Source organism: Arvicanthis niloticus, chromosome 9, assembly GCF_011762505.2.
Source record: "Arvicanthis niloticus isolate mArvNil1 chromosome 9, mArvNil1.pat.X, whole genome shotgun sequence".
Classification (NCBI taxonomy): domain Eukaryota; kingdom Metazoa; phylum Chordata; class Mammalia; order Rodentia; family Muridae; genus Arvicanthis; species Arvicanthis niloticus.
Window position 1 is genome coordinate 73,834,953 of NC_047666.1, and position 23,821 is coordinate 73,858,773.

Consider the following 23,821-nt stretch of genomic DNA (forward strand, 5'->3'; position numbering starts at 1 on the left):
CTGTAACTTGTGCCTTGGGATCTCGTTGGTGTCACTGATTCTCAAGACCATTTAGTTTTTCTCCTTTGGCCGTGATCCTCCTTTAGAGTACCCAAGTTTATCCAACACATACGTCCCAGTTTAATTGTCCCTTTTGTATTTTCTCCTAAACTTCCACACTATTTTCATTCCTGTAACACATTACCTACTGTGATGTTCTGTGTTAGTATATTGATTATAATCTTTGCTCATTTTAAGATCCATGAGAGCAGGCAGGATACTCAATACGTACACCTTACAACTAAGAGCTGTCTAATAAGCTGTTTGATAAACTTAAGTCAACTAATCAGCATATAAAAATATAAAATTATGGGGCTGGGCGTGGTGCTCAATTTGTGGTGTGTTTGCCTAGTTTTCATGAAGCCCTGGGTTTGATTCCCCTGTACTGCATACATGGAGCATGCCTGTAATCTCAGTATTTGGAGGATCAGAAGTTTAAGGTAATCTTCATGTATATATCAAGTGGCCATCCTGAGCTACATGAAAACTCATCATATATATGCATACATATGTATATGCATATATACATGTATGTATATATATGGTCTATATCATAAAACTCCTGATCACTGTCTTTGTCTCTGTCTGTCTATCTGTATGTCACACCATCCCTGATGTGTGTGTGTGTGCATGTGTGCAACTTCACTGTTTAACATGACCTTGGAGATAATAAGGTCAGACCTTTTATTCTATAAATATAAGAAGCTAATAAACGCTGACCCACCCCATTTTTCTGACAAGGGACCTTTAGTGCCACATCTTGGCTCTCAGTTCCTGTCCTCAGCAAGCCTCATCCCCACCTGTTTTGCCAGCCTGAACTGAGTCATTATCCAGGTCACCAATGTCCCTGAACTTGGCACCAACGTTAGTGTCAAAGACTTAGAGTTATTTCCTGTCTCACAAGGGAAAACTGGAGGGAGGCTGGAGCTCCCCGACCCAGCTTACCAATCGAAAGAGGCAGATGCTGTTGCTGGTGACATTGTAATGGGTCAGGACCTCAGAATGGTTGCTGATTCCAAACGATACATCTCGGAACTGTTGCACCATGCTCCGGAACACAGACACGATCGGTGTTTCTAAATCCTAAAAACAAAACAAGAGAAGAGACATAGAGGAAAGAAAAATATGCTCGTGCCAGAAGTTATCCTTACACATGCAGGCTATACTTGCAGTGGCAGTTTTGAGTGTCCTAGGCTCTGTGGGGATATAGGTTATCATCAAAACTGTGTGGCCTTATCATACAGCCTGAATTCTACCTGTAGCTGAGGGAAGCCTTGGCGTCCAGAGGTCTGTGAAGTCAGACAATACAGCCATTCATGCACCCAGGGAGGCAAATGTTTTGGGAACAATTTGTGGAGGGACAGGGAGATGCAGCATGAAGGAGTGGGTGCTTAGCATGGCCCTCGGGAGATGTGTGGGAGCTGAGGGCCATGGCCTCTCCTTCCAAGGATCCTTCTGGGTTGTTCATGAAGCTACTTAATGGCCTGCGTACCTGTTGCATTCCAGGCCTGCAGTTAGGAAGCTGGGATGCCAGTCATTACTGACTCTCTCTTCCCACTGGATGGCTGTCCACAGCAGCTCCAGGCAGTACGCGAGAGTCCACCTATTTTTTTTTTTTTTTGAATCTCAATGAGTTTAAGGCCGTATGAAAGAAGGGAAGATTGCTACTCTTGCATCTGGGATCACAAGACAGAAGGAAGGGGTTTATACACTTAGAAGCTGTGGGACATTTGTTGGCTGGATCGCTGGTTTGTAATCTGGGCTTTTGAATCGAGTTGCTCAAGGACCCAGTGGCGCCATCTGGTGGTTCGATATGTTACTGCACCCTTCCAGTTTTTTACTCTTCTGAAACTCAGACCCCTTAGCACCAAAACCTGACTCCTTTTGGCACCCCATGGCAGCCACTTCCAACTGTGCACACAGAATGGACAGGATGACTGGGAGTTGCCATCAAGGAATGGAAGTAGACAAGAAGGTCTGAATAGGGGCTGGGTTAGCTGCGAGGATTACCAGAGCAAGAGGGAAAGGCAGGGACGAGACCCTCTCCTGTATGACTGTCTGCATTAGCCAACAGCCAGTGTGGAAGCTGCCAGGGATCCTGTAACCTTCCTCAGTATTCGGAGAAGGTGAGAAAGTCGAGTGAAGGCCTTCCTATTTGTCTTAGCACAACCTGTGAAAAGTGTTTTTGGGTCATAAAAGACAGGTTTAGCCTGAGTGTGTGGCAGCGTCCCATTAACCCACCACTCAGGAGGCCGAGGCAGGAGGATTGTCCATTTGAGGGAAGCATGGGCTACACTGCAAGTTCTAGGTCAGCCTTAGTTTTGAGACCCTATCTCGAATAATAAATAAGTGGATAGATGAATAAAATTTAAAAGTGCCTTTACTTTCACTTCTGCCTATGGACAGGGCACCACGGGTACAGACTGAGGGGGGTTAGGACAATGATGAGATTTGACTGACTTCAGGAAGACACCTGCTTTCTTTCAAAGTGTCTACAGGTAAGGAGAGACAGCTGCTAGACTCACAGATCCTGAAGCAAATGAGGGAAAGACCTCATGCAGAGGGCAGACTGCTTTGAAACATAGAAGCCTTGGGTGATAATCGGAAAGCAGAGTGTGTGCCCTCTCATTTCCAAATCAACGTCACTAGCCCAACAGGCCCCTGGTTTGACTACCTTAAGGCCGAGCTTGCCGGACTATGGGGTATACGGGTGGGGTGTATCACAAACCTGGAAGAAGCCTATGACAGCCACTTCAGTGGCAGCGATGAATTCCACGGTGGCTGGGACGTCGGTGAGCCATATGGGTTCCTGGGTAGTGCTGAGGCCATCTGCAGTAAGAGGAGTGAGGTGTGTGGGCAGTACATATCCTAACTCAGAAACTTCTGGAAAATTTCTAGGTTTGGAATGAAAATACACATAGTATTTTCACATTTCCCTGTCTTCTCATTACGACAAGCTTCTTTGTGGCCACACCACCGCCCCACCCCCAACCCCCAACTTTTTTTTCTTTTTTTTTCTTTCTTTTACCGGAGGCTTCTTCCACATCTGCCGTAACCTCTGGAACCAGCCCACACACGAGGACCAGTGCGAGGATTAGGTATCTAGACCTGGTGATTTTCATTGCTCTTCTCTGGTGCCGACCGCAGATGACGTAGATGACGTTGGGTGTGGGGTACCGACCCAGAACAGGCTGATGAACTGAGGTGGCTGTGTGTTATGCGAGCTCTGGGAACTTTGCAGCTGACTCCGGGGGAACTTTCACCTTCCGTGATAAACGGCTCAAAGTGGCAGGACTCTGGAACATATCCAGCCAGAAGAAAGTCGGGTCCATTCATTTAAATAATAAAAAATATGTAGGTGCTCTATGCCGTTTATTGATTTAAGCAGGCTGTAAATATGGCTGTGAGCTGACCCAGTGCCTCTCAGCTTACATTGTTGATGGTCAAGGTGAACACAAAAATCCATGATTTAAACATGTAACAGAGAGTGGTAAAACGTGAAAAAATTCATAGGCTCTTGTGAGAGAGACGGAGAACTCGTAGGGCCATGTAGGGTTCGCTGGAGAATGTCTGCCTCTAAGTAATTACAGAGGCCTGAGTGAACTGGATTGGCCTGGGCATCACAATGTGGAAAGGACGCGCATTGCTTTTCTCTGCCGTGACAAAATATTGTAAGTGACAAAAGCAACTTAAAGAAGACGGACTTTACTTTGGCTCCCAGTTTGAGGGTGCAGTCAGTCATGGTGAGGAGGGCATGAAGCAGGAGAGGGAGACGGCCTGTCACACTACATCGGCAGTCAGGAAGCCGAGGGGGATGATGGTGTTCAGCTTGCTGTCTCCATGGTAATCAGTCCAGGATCCCAGCATGGAATGTTACCGTCCATAGGTAGGGTGAGTCTTCCCACCTTCATGAACCTCGTCTAGAAACTCCCTCACAAGCACACCTAGGGGCTTCTCTCCTAGGCACTTCTAGAGTCTGTCAAGCAACAATCACTATTAACCAACCACAAGGGATTCTATGGGAAGAGCAAAAATCTAGACGTGAAAATAGAATGTGAAAGAATGGTAGTCCCTGAGAATTATGGGAAGGAAGAGCGTGATAGATGTGGAGGCCATCTTGTGATAAGGCCTTTATGTAATAAAATAAAGTAGCACTGAAGCTTCTACTTCCCTCAGTAGATGTTGGGAGCCCATGCAGCAGGAGGCAGTTTGACTTGACCCACGAGTCAAGTCTAAGAAGAGATGTCTATAGGCAGTGGTGGTGGTAGGGTACATCTCAGTCTTAGATGGGGCCATTCTAAGAGAATATTATACAATAAATGAAATTTAAAATGTCCATCCTCTGTGTTATTCACATCTGCTGACCACTATATTGTGACAACCTGTTGGCAAGGACATAACTATCCCCTGTTGTAGGAGCTGCTAAGGTGGGAGGAGAAAAGAGAGGAAGAGGAGAAGGAAAGAAGAAGAGGAGAAGGAAGAGGAGGAGCTAAGAGAGAGACGGAGAGAGGGGGTGGATATGGAGGTTGGTATTCGCTTGTCTGTAGCAGTCAAAGGTAGTTGGTATGGCCGGGCAGTGGTGGCACATGCCTTTAATCCCAGCACTTGGGAGGCAGAGGCAGGCAGATTTCTGAGTTCGAGGCCAGCCTGGTCTACAGAGTGAGTTCCAGGACAGCCAGGGCTACACAGGAAAACCCTGTCTCGAAAAACCAATATATATATGTATATGTATGTATATATATATATATATATATATATATATATATATATATATATATTTAAAGGTAGTTGGTATATCTAGGTTGGGTATTGGGTTACACCTCTTATTGTAAGGGCATCTTGTTATTGATCATTACTAAATATATAAGCCTTTGGATAATCTAAGCATTAGAGTCTCATCTGTACTGAGTCCATGTGGTTGGCGGGATGGTCTGGGCAATGCCCAGCCTTGCAGAAACAGCATGGAAGACTGTCAGAGCCATCTCCCTCGCTGGCATCTCGTGGGTGGCAGGGCTGGTGTCTCTGGCTGGCCGTTTCTAGCTTCTGCACACAAGTGGCTTCTGGCCACGTGGTTGAGCTAGGCAGAGACACTGCAGCCTAGTTGGCCGGACCGGCGACCGATTTTAAATAATTACAACAACACCCTGTACCTTGGTTCTCACCCATACTCCCATTCATAAGACAACTCAAAATGTAGGCCTTCTGGTACCATATTTGTCTGTAGGAACAAGGAAGACAAATGAGGTTCTCAGTCACACACACGATTTTATTCTTTTCCTTTGGTGTTGTTTACATTGTCTCCCACAAAAGAAGAGCTCCCATTGGCAGAGAAGGTAATGGGTTCATCCAACCAGAAGAACCCTGTGGCGAGAACAAATTTCTGAACAGAAGGCCAAGGAGCCATTAGCTATAGCTTGCCCATTTCTTGGCCTCCAGGATTCAAACTGGGAGAAGACAGGAGGCCACTAAATGAGATGGAGAACTTCAAAAGTCTGTCCCTGCTCAGGGGGGAACAGTCTGAGGGAACATGATGGGCTTAAGCCTGGGTTTTAGGTCTCATTTGCAGGGAACATTTTGACAGATGGGGTAAGATAAAACATATCAGTGATGAGACGTGTGTGTGTGTGTGTGTGTGTGTGTGTGTGTGTGTGTGTGATAGGGAGAGGACCCAGCTAGGAACAGGGAGGGAGGACGGATATCGTGATGTTCAACATGGTCGGTCAGGAGAATTCTTCTGGTGGGGAAGGTGGCAGGAAGGATGGACAGACGTACTCATTCTGTCCAATCCTTCTTAATGGCCAGGTTCCATTCCCAGGTGAGGTGGTCTTGCTTGTCATCATCAGTGAAGAAGGATTTGTTGTGGTAAGTGCCTCGGGCCAACATGCCCTTGGGAGCCTCCTCTACTGGGGTCAGGAACTCATACTCCTCCGGCCGAGGCCCGTAACTGCCTACCATGAATGTAGCTTTATCCACTGGGAAGAGAGAAAGGTCCATTAGTGTGAGAGTCTGGTGTCAGAAAAGTGTACTAAAAATGGGAGAGCCTGGTGCGCAGCTCACATGGCTGGAAGCCGAAGCTACAGTGCCCAAGCCTGGCCAAACATTTTCTAGAACATTTTATTTTCTTCTTTTTTTTTCTTTTTTAAACTAAGCCAGGTGTGCACAATTCCATTCATAGCACCAGGGAAGGTAAGGTAGGAGTTTAAGACCAGATTGGGCTGCACATACAGGAGACCTTGTCTCAGAGACCAAATAATTCCTCCAGACAGATATAGTAAATCATTCTTAAAACTCCACATTGATTTGCCACTCCCCAGACTTGGGGCAGAGGTTCAGTAAAAGTATCAGGGTTTATTCTGATTATTAAGCCAGAGTATTAAGTGACTTAAGATGGTGGACCTGAAGTCTCTTTACAGAGACGTAGCAGATTGCACCATTAACAACAGTCAGGTAGGCAAACAAGTTGAGACCTGCATCCTGGCCCCAGTCTTGAAGCTGTCCAAGCCCGCAGCACGTAGGGCATTGTTCTTTCTCTATATAACAGACTGCAGGGACCTCTTGTCTACAGTCGTCCTCTGAGCATCTTAGTTGGAGAGGGTTACTGCAACATCTGGTGGTCAGGATATGTAGGATTTAGGAATTTAAATGTTAGGTGGAAGGGGAGATCAGCAAGTTGGTCAAAAGTTTAAAAACGGAGAGTTGGTATAAGCGGTCAACCAACCATCCTTATGGGGAGGAGACCGCTGGGGTGTGGATTCAGAACAGCTGGGGTTTAAATGGTAGCGGATGGCCGGGAGTAGGGTCCAGCTGCCCTTTTAACTGTTACACACTTTGGAGGGACAGCTGCACACATGCCAGGGGCTGCTGACATGAGTCAGTGCTGCCTCTGGGCTTGGAGGAAGTAGGAAATTGAGCTGGGTTTTCACCAGAGCAGACACTAGCAAGGCAAGCCAGTGTTTCTCAGGCTCATGGTCTTCTCTGGAATTCGGTAGACTGGTTCCGATGTCCCACAGTCACATCAAATAATAATTTCTCTTGGCTCTTTGGTGGCTGGGCTCTGTTACATTGTTCCCGCATTTGGCATGGAGAGTAAGAAGGGCCAGGAAGGAATGCGGAAGTGTTTGGGTTAGCTTCCTGCCCAAGGTATGCCCAGAATGATAGCAGAAAGACTATGTGGTTGGTTATATACTTCAACTACACTGCTTTTTCTCAACCCTAGAGAGAAATGCTCCTCGTTTCTTTGTTAAGAGACAGGAACACTGCCTCCTCCTCTCCCCCATATTGGACCCCTGACGCTTACCCCAACACTGTCTCTCTACCCCTCTTCCCTGTGATACCCTGAAGCTCACCTCAACACATTACCTTTCTGCTCCTCATGCCCCCGTGGAACTCCGATTCTCTCCCAAGGACACAATCCCAGGGCACGTCTTTCTTGTTTTTCTGTCGTGGTTTTACACTGTGAACTGCTTCCACTTTTGAATATTTGGTGTGTGTGTGTGCGCGCGCGCATGCATACACTCAGGTGTGCAGGCCAGAAATTGACCTTCGGTGTTCTTTCCAGGTAATAGCCACCTTGGTTTTGTTTGTTTTATTTTTTGAGACAGGCTCTTTTCACAGGACTGGAACTCCCCAGTTAGTCTATGTTAGCCATCCCATGATGCTCTGCGATCCTCCTGTCTCTGCGTTTCCAGGCTAGAATGCATGCCACCATGCTGTCTTGCTTTTGTCGGTTCTAGGGCCTCAAACTTGGGTATTCATGCAAACACTTTACCAACAGGGATATTTCCACTTCACTTTTGATGAATATTTTTACAATAATGGCTTCAATTCATCTTGGTTAATCTCTCCATGCGTGTAACAAATTTAAACCCAGATTCCAAATGTTGAAGGCCAGTAGTTTGCCTTGTCTGAACCTGGCATTCTGAATGATGGTCTCAGTGTCTTGGTCCGATGTGCCTGTCTCCCTTTCCCTAGAGTAGGCATGCGTATACCTGCACCTGCACCTGCACCTGCACCTGCACCTGCACCTGCACCTGCACCTGCACCTGCACCTATACATTCTTGTAAGTTTATAAGCAAAGGCTGTCAAAAGTCTGGGGCAGAAATAACAAAGAGAAGTAGTTGAGGACACCCTCTCACCTTTCATGCCAGTCCTGTATGTGTGCTGAACATACTTCAGGCCAGACACAATATCCTTGTTCACCTGTAGGTGAGAAGCCACAAGCAATTCAGATTAGAGACTCTTCCTGGTTCTTTTGTTTTGTTTGTTTGTTTGTTTGTTTGAATATTTCCTACCCATCCCATCTATCTAAACCGAAATTGGAGAGACCAATCACAAGACTTAGTGCTGCCAATGCAGGTTTCATCCTTGGCTACTGTAATATTCCCCCATTTGATTGCTTTTCTGGAAGGTGTTAATGAAAACAGTGTCTCAGTATTCTTCACCGTATTTCTCCTTCCTTAGTGGCTTGGGCAATAATTTCTAGCCCTGTGTCCTTAATGCTGCTAGCGAAAACACGGGCCCTGTCTCTGAGGTTATAAAAATACCAATGGAAAATTTTATGTCAGTCCGTGAACACCATATCCTCAGAAACGATCCACCTAGCCTATGAAAAACAAACAAGAGGGAGTGAAGTGGTAATGGAAAATCAGGCCTAGGAGAGGGCTGCATAACTGAGACTGGAGCCTAGAGGGAAGGTTATGGGTCATCAAAACACCCTTTCCTGTAAATAATGGATGGAGTCCACTGGTACCCAGCACACACTTCCAGACTCACCATGAACGTTATCTGAACTTTTGCTACTTTCCCTGGATGCTCAGTGAAAATCCGCCAGGATGGAATGGAACTGCAGACAACCTAGCATTTTGTTTTCCATGACTCACTCATTATACCTGGGCCTGAAGTGGGCTGTCTGTTAAATTTTCACTGTGGTCATGTCTATACAAACAAGTTAAGGAGGACACTGACTCATTGGCTGTAGGGCTCAGGGAACGTTGGACCGCAGAAGAGCGAAAGCATCCTCGACAATTTCCTCCATGAATAATTATGGCCGTCTATACACATAGTGGGTACAATAGTTAAAACCAAACCACCGGGGCTGATCTTCATTCTCCCAATGGTGAGATCACCCAAGAGTGAACATTGTCACCATGGAGTCTAAACCATCCAGGTTAACATGGGTGATAAAGCAACCAAAAACAGCTGGAATGAAAACACCCTCACGGAGAGATGGTGATGAAATGAAGCCCCCCTTCCTAATCACTCCCACTCTTACATCCAGTCCAAGGGAACGGAAGAAACAAGCCTTCAGCCTGACCCTTGGCCCCCGTGGGACTGCATAGCAGGGAAGACGATCCAGCAGTAACAAGAATTTTAAAAACAGCTATCTGCTGTGTGACTGAAGCTCCACTGAATAGAAACATATTTAGGGCAGAAAAAAGATGAATATATATATATATATATATATATCTCACTACTGGATTGATCTCTCCACCCCTACTCATAAAGCAAGAAGTTTGGATGACAGGAATGAACCTGAGGATTGTGGAAGTCAGAGATACTTCACACATTTCAGAGGCGGAATACAGGGCATGGGGGCCCACAGAATCACCATCGTCCAGGGTACTAGAGTGTTGTCAATTTTAGGATAAGAAGAAAAACCCTGAGAGAAACCAGGTGCTAGAGGATCGTAGGTAACTGCTATTATAAACTCAGTGTCCTTGAACATTTGTCAAGAAATGTCAGTCAAGATTTAAATAGCTTTTTCATTACTCTTTACTGTGATCGGGGTTCCTTCTAACTGTAACTCCAAGCCGGGACAAGCTAGAGACTGATTCAGCTTGGGTACAGACAGAGTGGCCTTTGGTGGAGTCTGAGGCAAACTTCAGAAGTGGATTTGATTCAGAGGTTCCTTTGCACTTTGATGTGCAACCCAGGCTACTCTAGAGTTACCTATATTCAGAGACCTCCACTCGTCTTCTTATTCAGTCAAAAGCTGCTGGTCAGATTTCATTTGTAAACACAAGTTTTCTAAGCCGTCAGCACAGTAGTGTAAATCATTACACACTGGACTGGTGTGAAGTTGTTCTGTGCACTTTGGATGTGAGGCTCTCCCCCAAACTCCAGTTTGAACAAGTAATGAACTCTAGTACTGAACAAGCATGGCAGGAAGCAAAGCCATCTACAGGTCAAGTGACAGTTGTGTAGGTGTCAACAAATATTTCCAGGATGAAGAGACTTCAGGCATTTAGCATGTGGTAGAGGGTGGCTCTCAAGCCACATTGAGTCATATCCTGCGCCCAGGAGAAAGTTGAGCCCAGTGTGCACCAGAGAGAGCACATGGGGTCTTCCCTGGTGGAGCCCTGGAGAACATGACTGAGTGGAAATGACGGACAGCCAAGGTAAACAAACCCTAAGACGCAAAACAGTGCATCTCTCACTTATTTGCTTGCAAAGTCAAGGTTGTTTTTCTGGAATCCGTAGTTACTCACATATGTCTATTCATGAGCGGTGAGCTTATATCTTGTCTAGTTTGGCTATTATCTAGTCCCCGGCTCCACAAATGCTTCTGAACTTCCTAACCACTTAGTTGAGACCTGCATCTAAATGATCGCTGAGTAGTTGGGGGTACCATGTTTTCTTTTCCTATTCGTTGAATCATTGGTTTGTCCATTTCTTGCCATAAAGCTATGAAGACCTGCCATTTACAAAGTTGTGTGAAACCGTGGAAGGAAGGAGCACACAACTATAGCCTGCCTCTGGGTGCTTGGGTTGTGTAAGGAGGAATCAGCACAGTCCCCAGCAGTGTGTGCCTCATGGACGTACACAGCAGGGGTTCTGAGAAAAGGTGATGGTGGGTGGAGAGGCTGAGGTATCCCCGCTAGGGAATGGTGGGGAGTAAGGGTGGGTCTCCACAGGAAGAGCTCAGAAGTAGAAACAGATTGTTTCATAACCAAGCTGGAGAAAGGACAGCAACAGCCACCACCAAAACAACAGTGACGTCAACAGAACACCAGCACAATAAAGCAAGAAATGAGTTATAGGAAAGTTAAGAGTGCATTCGGGAGATACTTACTTTAAAGTTGATTTTGACCCTGTATTCGATACCTTCCTTTAACACAAATATATCCTTTTTGAGGGCCTCGAGATCACCTGTAGAAGAAGAGTTACAAAGTTACCGTCCACATAAAAATGAAAACTAAGGTTCAGCAAGATTAGTGTACACACACACACACACACACACACACACACACACACAGGCACACACACCTATACTGTCTAAAATCTTACAGCTTAGCTGTTAAAAACATAGTAACATAGTAAAGGTACTTGTAGGAAACTATAAGTTTGACATCGATACCAGAAATATACATTTCCCCCCGTAATTAGTTGCGAGGATAAATCTCTTTTTCCCCATAACTTCCAATCAGTACTCAGGAAGATAAGTATAATTTATTGTCATCAATAACAAAAAAAGTCAATCAACCAACCAGCCTAGAAGAAAGTGAGCTAATATTCTGCTTATTAAAAACTTCATGCATATACATAGCTAGATGGAGACGTGATGGTTTCTTTCATAGAAATATAAAAATATAGATATATAAGAGCATCAGCCTTTGGCTTTCAAAGAATTGATAGGCTTCAAGAAAATTCTCTCGGTCAATTCATACAATTGATATTAACAATTGATTACACATGGTATTTTCGAGCTTTAAAAACCGCTTTTAGTTTTTATAATTATTTAAGTAAGTGCTCACTTTGGACTTAACTGGACTTGCATTTACAACATTTTTTTAAGGGAAGATCATTCAACTGTAACAGCTTTAGGGTTCATAACCCTGAGATCCACCATTAACTCTTAGGCCTGTTTAAGGACGCTATGATGCTTTCTTTAGTCCTTCCCCCACATACTCCTGTATAGCTCAGCTGTATATGTGTGCACATACATGTGCATGTGTGTGTGCACATATGTATGTGTGTATGTGCATATATATGTGTATACTTCAGGTAAGTGTTTGACTTCATAAACATTGTTATATGACTTTAGCTGAGCACTTTCTCTAGGGCAGAAATGAGAAAAGGAGACAAAGACCAAGCTCTCCTGCCTGGTCCTCCTTCCCGTCTGGACATGTCCTCAGCAGCGCAGGACCATGCATGTGTGTGTGCTAGCTGGGACCATGCATGTGTGTGTGTGTGCCGGGTGTCTGCTCTACTGATTTCAGTTGAACAGGAAGCCTATCTTCTCAGGCCCTGATTTCCTCTCCTTGACAGAAATACCCATATAAGGTAAAACGCACATGCACTGTGAGAGGAAGCTCTGCTGCCAAACCCACTGCTCTAGACCTGTGCTTTCCTCTGGCTTCTGTAAAGCTTTGACTTTGGCAACAGATTTCCCCCTTCCAGGTATACCTTGGATGCCCCTGATTTGGATTCATGACACTTTTCTCAACCCTTAACAGGTGGTTATTTTCCCAGGAAGCCCACCTTCCCAGTTTCTGCTCACCTCAAGATCTGCCTAATGAAAGCAGTTGGCTGTTAGTCACACAGGTGAAATAAATACCAATTATTATTTTGGGGGTTTGTCAGAGAAATTGTTTAGGAACAGAGCTTTAACCTGTGGGTATGCCAAACAAGCGAGTGTTTATCTTTATTCAGGAAGTGTTGGGGTTTCCTCCCCTTCCGTTAAGGCCATAGCTGGGATAAGATTAGCACTTTTGCTGGTGCTATAACCATATAAATATAACCATATAAATACTGCAAGTCTAGCGACCCACAGCATCTGTCTCAACATTTCCCCCTGCATTGTCTCCTACAGGAATAGCTGTTTCTTCTGTTACCATGTGGAAACACAGATCTGAAGTAAATACTACACAAGTGAACATATCAAAAGTAACTGAAGGCTGAAGAGATGTCAGTAAAATGCTTGCCACGCAAGCATGAGGACCTCCTGAACCCACATTTAAAATATTTAGAAATAAATACCGCCCCCCAATAAATAAAGCTGTGCATGCTAGCTCTGGAGCAGTGGGGACAGGGGATCCCTGGAGCTCACCAGCCAGGCAGACTAGCCCAAGTGCCCAAGTGAGAGACTCTGAGGTGCACTTTCTTGATTGATGCTTGTCGTGGGAGGACAAAGTTCATTATAGACAATGGTTCCCCTGGGCTAGCGGTCCTGGTGCTTTAAGAAAACAGTCTGAACACGTTTTGGGGAGCAAGCCAAGCCAGTAAGCAGATATCTGAGGTTAACTTCTGGCCTCCACATGCACGCACACTTGTGTACTATCCACATGTACACTAATACAGAATCAGAATAGTGCACAAATGCACACGTACCCACAAAAGGTGCACAAATCTCAATTGTTCCACTACATTGAGCCAGGAGCTAGGTTTTTCATTAAATATGGCAAGCAGTGGACACTGGGAATGCAATGGTTTGTGGTCTGGTCTCAGTGCATGCATCTCCAAGGGTCACCTGACTAGTTTTCTCCAGTGGGAATTAGAGGCAAATACCAAGTTTTCCCTGTGACATCTTAGACCCCTCTGAACAGTAGAGATGTGTTCACTTACCAGTAAGGTCCATGGTGATGGGTCCTGGTGCACTGTCACAAACAAGGCTAAGCCGAGTAACAGTCACATTGGGGACTGTTGGGTCTGCAGGGTTCAAAAGAAACCATAAGCACATAGAAGGGCATCATATGGGGAAGAGTTCGTGAGTGCATGCACAGGAGCATGCGTCTCTGTGTGTGTGTGTGTGTATGTGTGTGCAAGTGTGTTATGCATGAGTGTGTGCATATGTGCATCTATGTGCATGCATGTGTGTATGTGTGCATACACATGTGTGCATGAGTGCATGTGTGTGAGTGTAAGTATATGTGCATGTGTGTGTTTCACGTTGTGGATGATGGAAGATAATATAAAGAGAAAATTAAATCTCTATGTAGCAATAGAAACAGAATGGCAGATTCACTATGCTTAGTATTGATCCCTACAGAAACAGCAGAATTGTGATTTTTCTAGTTCTGGCATTTACCGACTGTGTTGGCTACCTTTAGGTCAAGTTGGCAAAGTTAGAGTCATTTTGGAAGAGTGACCCTTACTTGAGAAAGTGCTCCCACCAGACTAGCCTGTGGGCAAGCCTGTAATGCATTTTCTTCATTGATGATTGCTGTGGGAGGACCCAGCTCATATGGACAGTGTTCACCTAGCTTCTGTGATCCTAGGTGCTATAAGAAAGCAGGCTGAACAAGCTATGGGGAGCAGGCCAGTAAGCAGCATCCCTCCATGGCCCTCGGCTTCAGTTTCTGTCTCCAGGTTCTTCCCTGGAGCTCTGGGCCTGTTTTCCTTCAGTGATGCACTGTGACTGTGGAAACCTGAGACAAATAAATACTTTTCTCTCCAACTTGCTAACTAAGACACAGACAGACCCATCTTAATTATAAGTCTCAAATACTGAGACACTGATTATGCAAGCCTGTCGCCATTTCTTGTTGTGGCTGTGTGTGTGTGTGTGTTAGAGAGAGAGAGAGACTGAAACAGAGAGAGACAGAGGAATACTTAAGAATCATCCAAGAAAGAGAGAGAGAAAAAAGTAGGGACTGGTGGACACTGGAATCAAGTGTCGCTGTGGTCTGAAATTCTACATGCTCCATGTGGGTAATTTTTGTCTGCCTCACCTCTGACTCTCACGCAGTCACCAAAGAAAACCCAATTACACAGTCCACGACTTTAGGCAGCATGTACAGATGGAGCCTTACCCACCTAACCAGGAAGCCCTTTGCTTCTGACTGTGGGTGACAGCAGTGCATGTCTCCAGGGAGGCCTCGCCTCTTCCCCTCCCCCCACGCACCTGCTACCACGGGAACATCTCCCAGCAGTTTTTTCTTGTACTTGATTAGACTCTCATCATCTTTGTCCATCTCCTGCAGCTCCTTCAGGGACTTCTGAGGGGGCGGCTTGTAATTGAGCTTGCTGTCCAGGTCATCATCTCCGTCCTCCAGCTGTGGCTGTCCATCCTTCTCAGTCATCTTGATTGTTCTGTATTTCAGAGAGCAAGAATGATGGCCCATTAGCAACTAGGGTTGCTATTGGTACCACCTTATTGGAGATCTGTATTCATCGGTGATTTTCAGATTGTTCCTCAACACATGTTATGAAATATATAGTATTTCCAGTCATTTCTATGACTCGTCTTAATTTTTGTTTGCAGAATAAAGCTATAAGACTAAACTGCTTTCTTGTGAGCAATAATGCACTACGGTGAAGAAACGTAGCATAAACAATCCCAGCAACTGACCGACCATTCTAGTTTTGCTCCGGTGCTATTCCCAGTTTGCACAGTCTGAGTTATGGTGACTTATGGACACAGGTCGATCATCTGTGGTCAAATGGCTGGTGTCATCCCATTAAAACATTCTTTTCTTGAATACTTATCAGACCTTAAAGGGGAACCCTGGGAAAGCAGACCTCTGATGCCTGTCTGGCAGGTATGAATGGCCCCACTCCACACTGTTAACCACAGTTTGAGAGCATAGTGTGTGTCTGAAGGCAGTGGGAGATCCTGCCTGGGTGGTGCCCGGGCAAGGATGTCAAAGCCTCCATTTCTCGTAAGTCGTACACCTCAGGCATTCTCTATCACATCATCTTATCCATAGAGACACTGGGGACATCTGTGAATTCTCTGGGGATGAGGAAATTGATGGGCCGATTTGATTGTATTTCTGTGTCTCAACAGTACTAATGCAACAAGAAAGAAAATAATTCAGAAATGAAGGCTAACAAAAGCAAATTTATGGAATGAGAGAAAGAGAAATGGCGGAGGGTAGAGAGGGGATGAAGGAAAGGTTGAGATGGAGGAAGGGAGAGAAAGAAACAAGGGTCCTCCTCACTTGTCTTCCAGCATAACATCAGGCCAAACACCAAAGCTCTGAGTAGCTCTGAAAGCCACATTGCAATGCCCAGGTCCACTTCCTACACAGAAAGGAAGCAGATGGGCCAGTTCTTATGGTAACTCTTGTCTCACTTGAACCACTGGCTTCACTCAAAGTGGAGGCTCCAGAGGTCAGCAGCTATGACTCCAGAGATCAGGGAAATCAGAACAACTAACCCAGCTCATATTCCAAACAGCGTGCAGAGAAAGAATAGAATGAACCGGTAGTAAAAACAAAGACGGACGGAGCTGGTGGGTGTTGCAATTTGAGGACAACCTTTAAGGGGCCGATGCGGAGCAAGTTAGATAAGACGAATTAGATGAGGCACATTTTCATCTAGTGGCCATGACAACCTAACAGATAACCAGAGTGAAGAGTCCGTAACCAACCTGACAGAGCAGGAGGTTATTTGCATGGACAAGCGCAGCTCAGGTCACAGGAGAGAACCTTCTGGAACACAATTCTGACAGTTCCCCATTGAATGCCTGACTGTTGGATGGCGGCATTATACACAGTCATTAATTCAAGATCTCACTGCCTTGCAAAAGTGGTAGATTATAATTCTTGAAAAGAGCAAGGAAAAGAGGGAGGGGGAGAGAGAGAGAAAGAGGGAGGAGAGGCTGACACAGGACTTGCAAACTTGTAACTGTGTGGGCGTTGCCAAATCAATTCCCCCATCTGGGTTTTAATCTTATTATTAAATCCGATTATTTATTATTTAAATTTATATTATTTACATGTTCATAATTAATTGCAAACTTATAAATATTTCTTAAAACCAAGACAACTTGAAGAGTAGAAGACAATGTATGGCATCTGGTATTGGTGCAGGAAAAGCAGGAGTTTCTGAGCCACATCACAATAATTTGACAATAATTGCAGCATAAGGAGAAACTATGAGACCAGATGATCCAAAGTCGCTTACTGTGGAAAGGTGGCCATTACAGTAATAAACACAAAATAACTGACCATGTGATTCTCCACCGAAGCTGCAAGGAAGTCACAGCTTGTTGGTGAGCTCCCAGTGTTTACAAACCCTTCCCTTCAGAGCACACTGACATCTGAGCTGCTGGTCAGAGCCAGGGAGCAAACAGAGTTGGTAATTTCTATAAGGTCCAACTGGTTTGATTGGTGATTCTTCATATTTTGGACATGACAGGGCTCTTAAAAAATCTGCTAAGCAGAGGCTGGAGAGAGAACTCAGTGGTTAAGAGCACCAGCTGCTTTCCCAAAGGGCTCAGTTTTGATTCCCAGCACCCATGTGGTAGCTCATAACCATCTGAAACTCTAGGAGATCCATCCCCCTCGTCTTGCTTCTATGGTATATACAAAAGTATGCATGCAAAACAGCCATGCACATAAAAATAAAAAACTCTTTAAAAACATAACAGTTACCATAGTCTTTAGTCCAAAGAGGACAATAAGGTTATGATTCTTTATTATTTTAGTCCATATATTCACGGACCCTGAAGTCCTTCATAAGCTTATGGTTGTCTAAGACAATGTCTAAGGTTATTAAACATGACCTTGAACCTGTGACTTTCTGGTGGATGCAGTACAGTGGATTGCTGTAGAGGAAGCTCCTTGCCTCCTGAGGCATTGCTGGGTTGTTGAGATTGAACCCAAAAATCAAGGCAGTAATTATCCACCCAAAATGTTGGATACACAGAACCAGAGGATATCAGGTGATATCTGTGTCTTATGAGTGTAGCCGTGTGGCTAGTGGTTAGATCGACTCTATTTGGGGGTGATGATCTCCTTACTGAACAGCCCCCCTCACACATGGAGGTTGGTCCTGGCTGTCTGGCAGTGAACTCTTGGGCACATGTTTCAGCCATGAGGACCCTCCTCTCTTTACCTTGAGAGAGAGATGGTCTTTAGATGAGTCACTGTCCCCAGCCTCTCTCTGTATCTCACAGTCTGCAGTTGTGTGACTGCTGAGTCACTGTTCAGCTACTTCACCTCATTAGTGGATTTGAGAGAAGAGTATAAGTGTTTAATCATTTAAATTTCATATTGTTTTCTGAAAGGTGTTACATTTTACATGGCTGGCAATTCCCCTAGGCTCTGCCTGTGGTCTCCACTCCGCAGGTGCGAGCCAGGAGCCAGGTGTATAAGAGTACTGCCTCTCTCTCTCTCTCTCTCTCTCTCTCTCTCTCTCTCTCTCTCTCTCTCTCTCTCTCTCTCTCTCTCTCATGCACATGTTCCCGGCCTCTTCATCTTCCTTTCTTCCTTTCTCTCTTCTTTCTCTGTTCCCCCACCCCCTCTTCTAGGTCCCCTTCCCTTCCACCAATAAACTTCCTTTTGTACTAGGCCTGTCTTATGGTGGTGGCTCCTCAGGGGAGCACCTTGACATGGCCTGTGGAAGTGCTCCCTCCCGCAAGTAAAAGTGCTCCCTCCCCGCAAGTGGAAGTGCTCCCCTCCCGCTGCATAGTGCTCCCTCCCTCTGCATTACACCCCCGTTCCATAAAACACAACATACATAACCTACTCTCCCCACACAAGATGTAAATCACCTTTCTTTTATCTAAACCTTTTGCATCACAAAGACTATCATACAACAGTTACTGAACTGTTCTCTGAGTCAAAACTCAGCAACCACACACTTGGCGCATCTCATGAATTATTGCAAGGAATCACCAGACACCGTGCTGGAGACAGTGTGAGCTACGTGTTACAGGAATAGGGGAAGACAGGAGAAAAGAGTAACTACGACTTAACCTTGGGTCAGCGTACACACGTCTGGCTCTTAATATAGCTTCATATGAGTTGATGGCAAAAACAAACAAACAAACAAAAACCAACGAGATCCTACGTTTGTAGGAAATAAATCACATTCCAGATGAATTTAGCAAAGTGACCCTATGTTTGATAAAGTGTGAACTTTGAAGAAAGTGAACCAGAGGCTCAAAGCCTGGCTCTGAAACCAACTTCCTAGTGGACCTACACAAGCCATTAACATCCACCAGAGATGTAGGAAAAAGGAGCCTTTTTCACGGAATCAAAAGGCTGAATTGGAAGCTGTATTGGTCAGTAGATGTTTAGTAAATATTAATTCCTTTCCTTGTCTTTCTTCCTGGCCCCGCCACTCTGTGTTTTGTGGGATGTAACGTAATGTCCCAAGGAGGAAGCACTTCCCCTGAGTATAAACTGATCTTGTGAAGCCCTCCCCCCTCAGTACGCAGTCTGTTTCTCTGCGAGCAAGGACAGGACCTGAAGTTTAGGAACTTGTAAGGATTATTTACAAATGAAATCCAATGCAAAAAATGGTACAGCAACTACTGCATTTCTTTTGAAATTCCTCTCACATTAACAATTCTATCTTCAATTTTACTTCTTGACCCTTTGCCTGACAGAAGATTTGCTCTGAAGGGGAAGATGAGTCAATGGGCTCAGAGAGCAGTTAGTGGACAAACTGCCTCTGGCTCTAGGGGAAAACGCAGGATGATCTAACTGCACTGAAAGGCTGGGTCGGCTGGGGTCCCACCCTGCACCTCTGAGTCACTAAGGGAAAGAAATGGAGAGGTGTGTGTGTGTGTGTGCGGTGCTGGAAGAGCAGTTGCAGGGGATTTCCCATCGCAGGGCCCCAGAGCCCAGAGCTGCGCAGGTCACAGCCTGCTCGGCCGGCTTTGCTGCTGCCTGGTTTCAGGAGACCCTCAGATTATCTCCCAGGACACCTACAAGGCCTCTTCTGTTGCTTCTGGAGGAAGTCCTTCAGGATCTCTAGTCACACGAAAGATTTGGCCCTTTCTGGGGCATCTCAAGGCCAAGCCAGCTGCATGAGCATCCAAAACTGGACGAGAGGATCCAAGCTCGTGTTGAGGGGAACCCATCTTGTAAGATGCAATGAAGGAGACATAGTTCTAGAAAGATCTCTCTCTCTCTCTCTTTCTCTCTCTCTCTCTCTTCTCTCTCTTTCTCTCTCTCTTCTTTCTCTCTTTCTCCTCTCTCTCATTTTAAAAATACCACCCTTCCCCTTTTAAAAGACAGGGTCTCACTATGTATCCCTGGCTGACCTGGACCTCACAGAGATGCCCTGCCTCTCAAATGCTGGAATTAAAGTCAGGCCCCACCACTCCCACTAAGAACCAGAGGTTCACCTTTCCCTTCCTCAGAGAAACAGCCTATTACTTCCTGCCTGTGCATTCCAAGCGTGCGCTTCCAGCTCTGGTTTTTGGTGCAGAAAGAGATAAGAGTAAGAATCACTAAGCTTCCTCCTCGCCCCACCCCCGGGTGACACTGTTCTTTCACAAATACCACTTTAAATAATCTTCAAAGACAGCTGCCCTCTGGAAGCCATGACTAGGCAAAAAACAAAAAACAAACAACAACAACAAAAAAAAAAACCAACCAAACTAGACACAGTCACCAAGTTTCTAAATTAATGTGAGAAGTCAAACACAACTTCATGGACACTTGAACTTGGGTTATCAGACCCCTGAGGAAGGCCCTGTGGAGTTTTAGCCAGCATCGGCTGAGGAAACCAGAGTATTATCAATCAAGGACAACTTGGTAAGACCTTATTGTATGGACGAAAGTACTAGTGATCTTTCAGGAGCAAGCCAGACCTGGGGCCTGCCACTGTACACTCTACATGGGACTCAACGTACCATCCGCCAATGTAGTCCATATCACATATCAGAGCAGAGAAGCTGCCGTACAAACAAAGGCACTTCATACGTGGAATTAGAGAACTCTTCTTCCGCAGAAATGTCTAAGCTCTTTCACTGTACCACTATACGAACTACTGAACACTTCCTTAATATTCTTCTCCATTCTCTGAGTATGAAAATCTTGAGTTTCTCAATACCAGGCTTGGCACACACAGGGCTCTGAGTCAACACTGGCTGTCTTCTCTCTGCTTAATTTTCACCCCACAGGGCTTCTTCTCCCTTCCTGTTAGCTCAAGCTTGTCACATATCGTATTCCCTGTAAATCCCCCTCAGAATAACTCTGCTGTTCTGAGCTTCCAGTGGAAACCAAGCCATGCGGCTGCTCAAAGCACAGTCTCCCTGGGACAGACCCACACTCTCCAAAAATGGTGACGGACCAAATTGCAAAGGCTAGAAGGTGCCCGCGAGGTTTAGACAGTCCGAGAGTGGGCAATGTGGATGGAGAGCCGATCATGTTCTGTCAGAGACCTGAAGGACTCACAAAAGAATAAGCTCGTTTTGTCACTAAACTTGTGCTGTATTTGAATCGGGCAGGGAGGGGATACACTCTTAGAAATGCCACAGAGAGAAATGGCACCTGCTGGTGACAAATTTCCAGCCAGCAGGTCACCACTGATCTCTTCTTGTGTTCTCATGCGGAGATCCAGTGTGCCAAGCCTGACTTCAGAAGGCTTAGTGTCTTTGTGAAGGGGTGGTTTAGGGGCCTTTCTGTAGGGGTCGTCTGCTCCCTCACTCCGGGTGAAACACTGCTCAGGGTTTCTCAGACCCATGCTACAAGTTACCCAAGATCAGGGCGGGCATTTATCACTTGCTGCCTGAAAAGCCTGGTAAAGAGAGGAGAGCATACCAAGTCACATCTAAAGCCCTTTTAGCAAGGCCAAAGTTCAGATCATGGCAGCTGGAAGGCCCATTGACCACGCTTATAGCTGGGCCCACGCACACTCTCCTACAGTCTCTCTCACAGTTTTCTCCGCATCTTCCCGGTCTGTGCCAGTTCCCCTTGATGTGGAGGGCTGCTTTGTTTTTTTTGGCAGTCACAGTGAATATCTTTCTGCCCATCCCACTGCAGGAATTTAGTCGTGCCCCCTTCCCCCCCCCCCCGTTTTTCTTAATGGCTTAATATTTGACAGCTCTGAACCATATTTTCTCTCTTTTCAAACAGTCTCTTTAAAGTGTGCTTAAAAACAGGAAACCGCACATCTCCACCCCAGCGCAAGCAACCATTCACCAACAGTCGCTATCAGCCCTGAGGTAGGGTTTTCCTTTTCCTGAGCTTAGCCAAAGTCCAGCTCCTGCCTAGCAAGGAAATCAGCCTCCCACCCCGCCCCCATTCCAGGTATCCCCGGAGCCCTTCTCTAGAACATTCTGGTAGCAGGGTACTCTCTCCTACCTCCTTCAGCTCGTCTCCCCTTCTCAGGGCCGACTTCCCCTTTTTCGCTTCAGCAATCTCTTTAGCACTTTCTTATCATGAAGTTCGGTTTAAAGACCCGCCCTTCTTAAAAACAGCGACATCTCCCCGGCAAGGATAGTAGGGTGGTTCTGAGATTTCCTGCACGACTCTGCGCCCACCTGCAACCTCCCCCACCTTTGGCATTCAACTTACATTCCAGGCTCCTGTCGGCCCTGTGTCTCTGTAGGTTACCTCTGTCTCTCAACTCTGACTTCTGAGTACCGGCAGTTAGAACAGGAAGGAAGTTAGTGAGTGAGAGAGAGAGAGAGAGAGAGGGAAAAAATGTTTTAAACCTACTTGACGAGGAAACCCTGGGCTGTCTCAATTCCTGCTCTGCCTATCTTCCGATCAGTCGCCTGAGCAGCATTCTTGACAATTAATGACACATGTGGAACAAGCCAGCCCATGTGACATAGATGCATGAGTGTGCAGGCCGGGGGAGGGTCTCCATAGCCATGTGTGCTTTGAATGATTCTGTGTGCGTGTCTAAAAGCCATAATCTTGGGGAGAGACGTTAGAGCCCCTAAACAGTAGTAATACATTCGTGTAGGCTTTATTGTGTACTACAAACCTCTGCCTCTATAAGGCCCTATAAGTTTTCTTTTCCTTTAAATATTATTTATTTAAATAATATTTGTGGCAAGACGATTTGCTGGCAGGAAATGAGGAGTAGAAAATATGAATATTAAATCTATATACTCGGGGCTAACTTTATATAATTTGTCTTCAGACATTTTTTTGGAGCTTTATTTATTGGTTCTAATTTGAAGATGTTGCTGCGTATTGTACCACAAGCCTTCAAACAAAATAAACAAACATAAAACAAAAGCAAGAACAAGTGCTGTTGGTTATATCTAGGAATGCAGACTGTGAAAGAAAATCCAGCTTCATGAATTCATCGTCTAACGCAGAAATCCGTGACAATCACATGGATGCTAAAATTGACTTTGCAGCTATTTGAGAAACGGCTTGTGAATAAATTTAAATGAGAACAAGCTGCCAACCCCGTGTGCAACCCCGCTGAAGACACAGTTGCAGTGAATACATCTCACTTACTCTAGCATGTTCCTACGGCTGCGGCCAGCAGTGCGGGCTCATTATACCAACATTTCAATAATCAGTATTTGCACCATTACACTTAGTGACTACTCCGTCAACAACAGCACTTGGGGAATGGCATTTATTTTCTCCTCATCCAAATATGTTGCAGGCTCTTCAGTTATTTTGAAAGTCACTGTTGGGGGTGGGTCTGGTGCTGCTATGTACTCAAATGCTGACTACAGGCCACCAAGATCTGGTCACCCCCAACCATCAGATTCTCAGTAGACCAAATGATGCTATGTAAATCTTATTCCCCAGTTTAAAACCATTGGTTAGATAAAAGTGGTTACAGCCAGTTACTGGGGAGAATAGAAGTAAGTGGGTTTCCAGTTACTGGGCTGAGGGTCACAGGTAGAGATCACGAGGAAAGAGAGAGGAGGAGGGAAGAAGAAGAGAGGAGGAGGGAGGAGAAAGGAGAGAAAGAAAACAGGTTTCTATTAAATGTCACAGACCAGGAGTATGTGGTCCAGTGAAATGTTCCCCGAAGATAGACGAATGGAGCAGAAATAACCCAGAGCAGACTCAAATATCAACTACTTAGGGATCACGGCTGGGAAAGTAGACAGTCCAGTGTATAGAAAAATAGATTAGGGGTAACCCCCCAATAATTGTACTAAGATGATTAAATAAATCC

General features: G+C 45.4%; 2 protein-coding genes across 4 annotated transcripts in view; both read right to left on the reverse strand.

The window, feature by feature from the left end:
• Erp27 (endoplasmic reticulum protein 27) overlaps positions 1-3,266 on the reverse strand; it is a 17,522-nt gene extending 14,256 nt beyond the window's left edge. The window contains exons 1-3 of the mRNA XM_034512555.2: positions 3,068-3,266; positions 2,768-2,868; positions 985-1,122 (exon numbers count right to left, since the gene is read on the reverse strand). Coding sequence (XP_034368446.1) covers positions 985-1,122; positions 2,768-2,868; positions 3,068-3,161 — 333 coding nt within the window. The 5' untranslated portion in view covers positions 3,162-3,266. The remainder of the gene's footprint in view (positions 1-984; positions 1,123-2,767; positions 2,869-3,067) is intronic.
• A 2,018-nt stretch (positions 3,267-5,284) lies between these two features.
• Arhgdib (Rho GDP dissociation inhibitor beta) lies at positions 5,285-22,461 on the reverse strand. Of its 3 annotated transcripts, none has more exons than XM_034511290.2 (6): positions 22,384-22,461; positions 14,883-15,070; positions 13,604-13,687; positions 11,112-11,188; positions 8,176-8,239; positions 5,285-6,011 (listed from the first exon to the last, which is right to left on the reverse strand). In XM_034511290.2, the coding sequence occupies exons 2-6, from the start codon at positions 15,058-15,060 to the stop codon at positions 5,812-5,814; spliced, it is 603 nt and encodes a 200-aa protein (XP_034367181.1). In that variant the 5' UTR covers positions 15,061-15,070; positions 22,384-22,461; the 3' UTR covers positions 5,285-5,811. The 3 variants fall into 3 exon arrangements, with proteins under 3 accessions (XP_034367181.1, XP_034367180.1, XP_034367182.1); XM_034511289.2 differs by having other exon boundaries at positions 22,240-22,385; XM_034511291.2 differs by lacking the exon at positions 22,384-22,461 and adding an exon at positions 22,027-22,184.
• Positions 22,462-23,821: the final 1,360 nt, after the last annotated feature.

Coding starts and splice junctions, on each gene's coding strand:
- Arhgdib (XM_034511290.2), bottom strand. CDS start 15,060: ATGACTGAGAAGGATGGACAGCCACAGCTGGAGGACGGAGATGATGAC. Junction 13,688..14,882: donor AGATGTTCCCGTGGTAGCAG/GTGCGTGGGGGG, acceptor TGAACCCTGCAG/ACCCAACAGTCCCCAATGTG. Junction 11,189..13,603: donor CATCACCATGGACCTTACTG/GTAAGTGAACAC, acceptor CTTCTTCTACAG/GTGATCTCGAGGCCCTCAAA.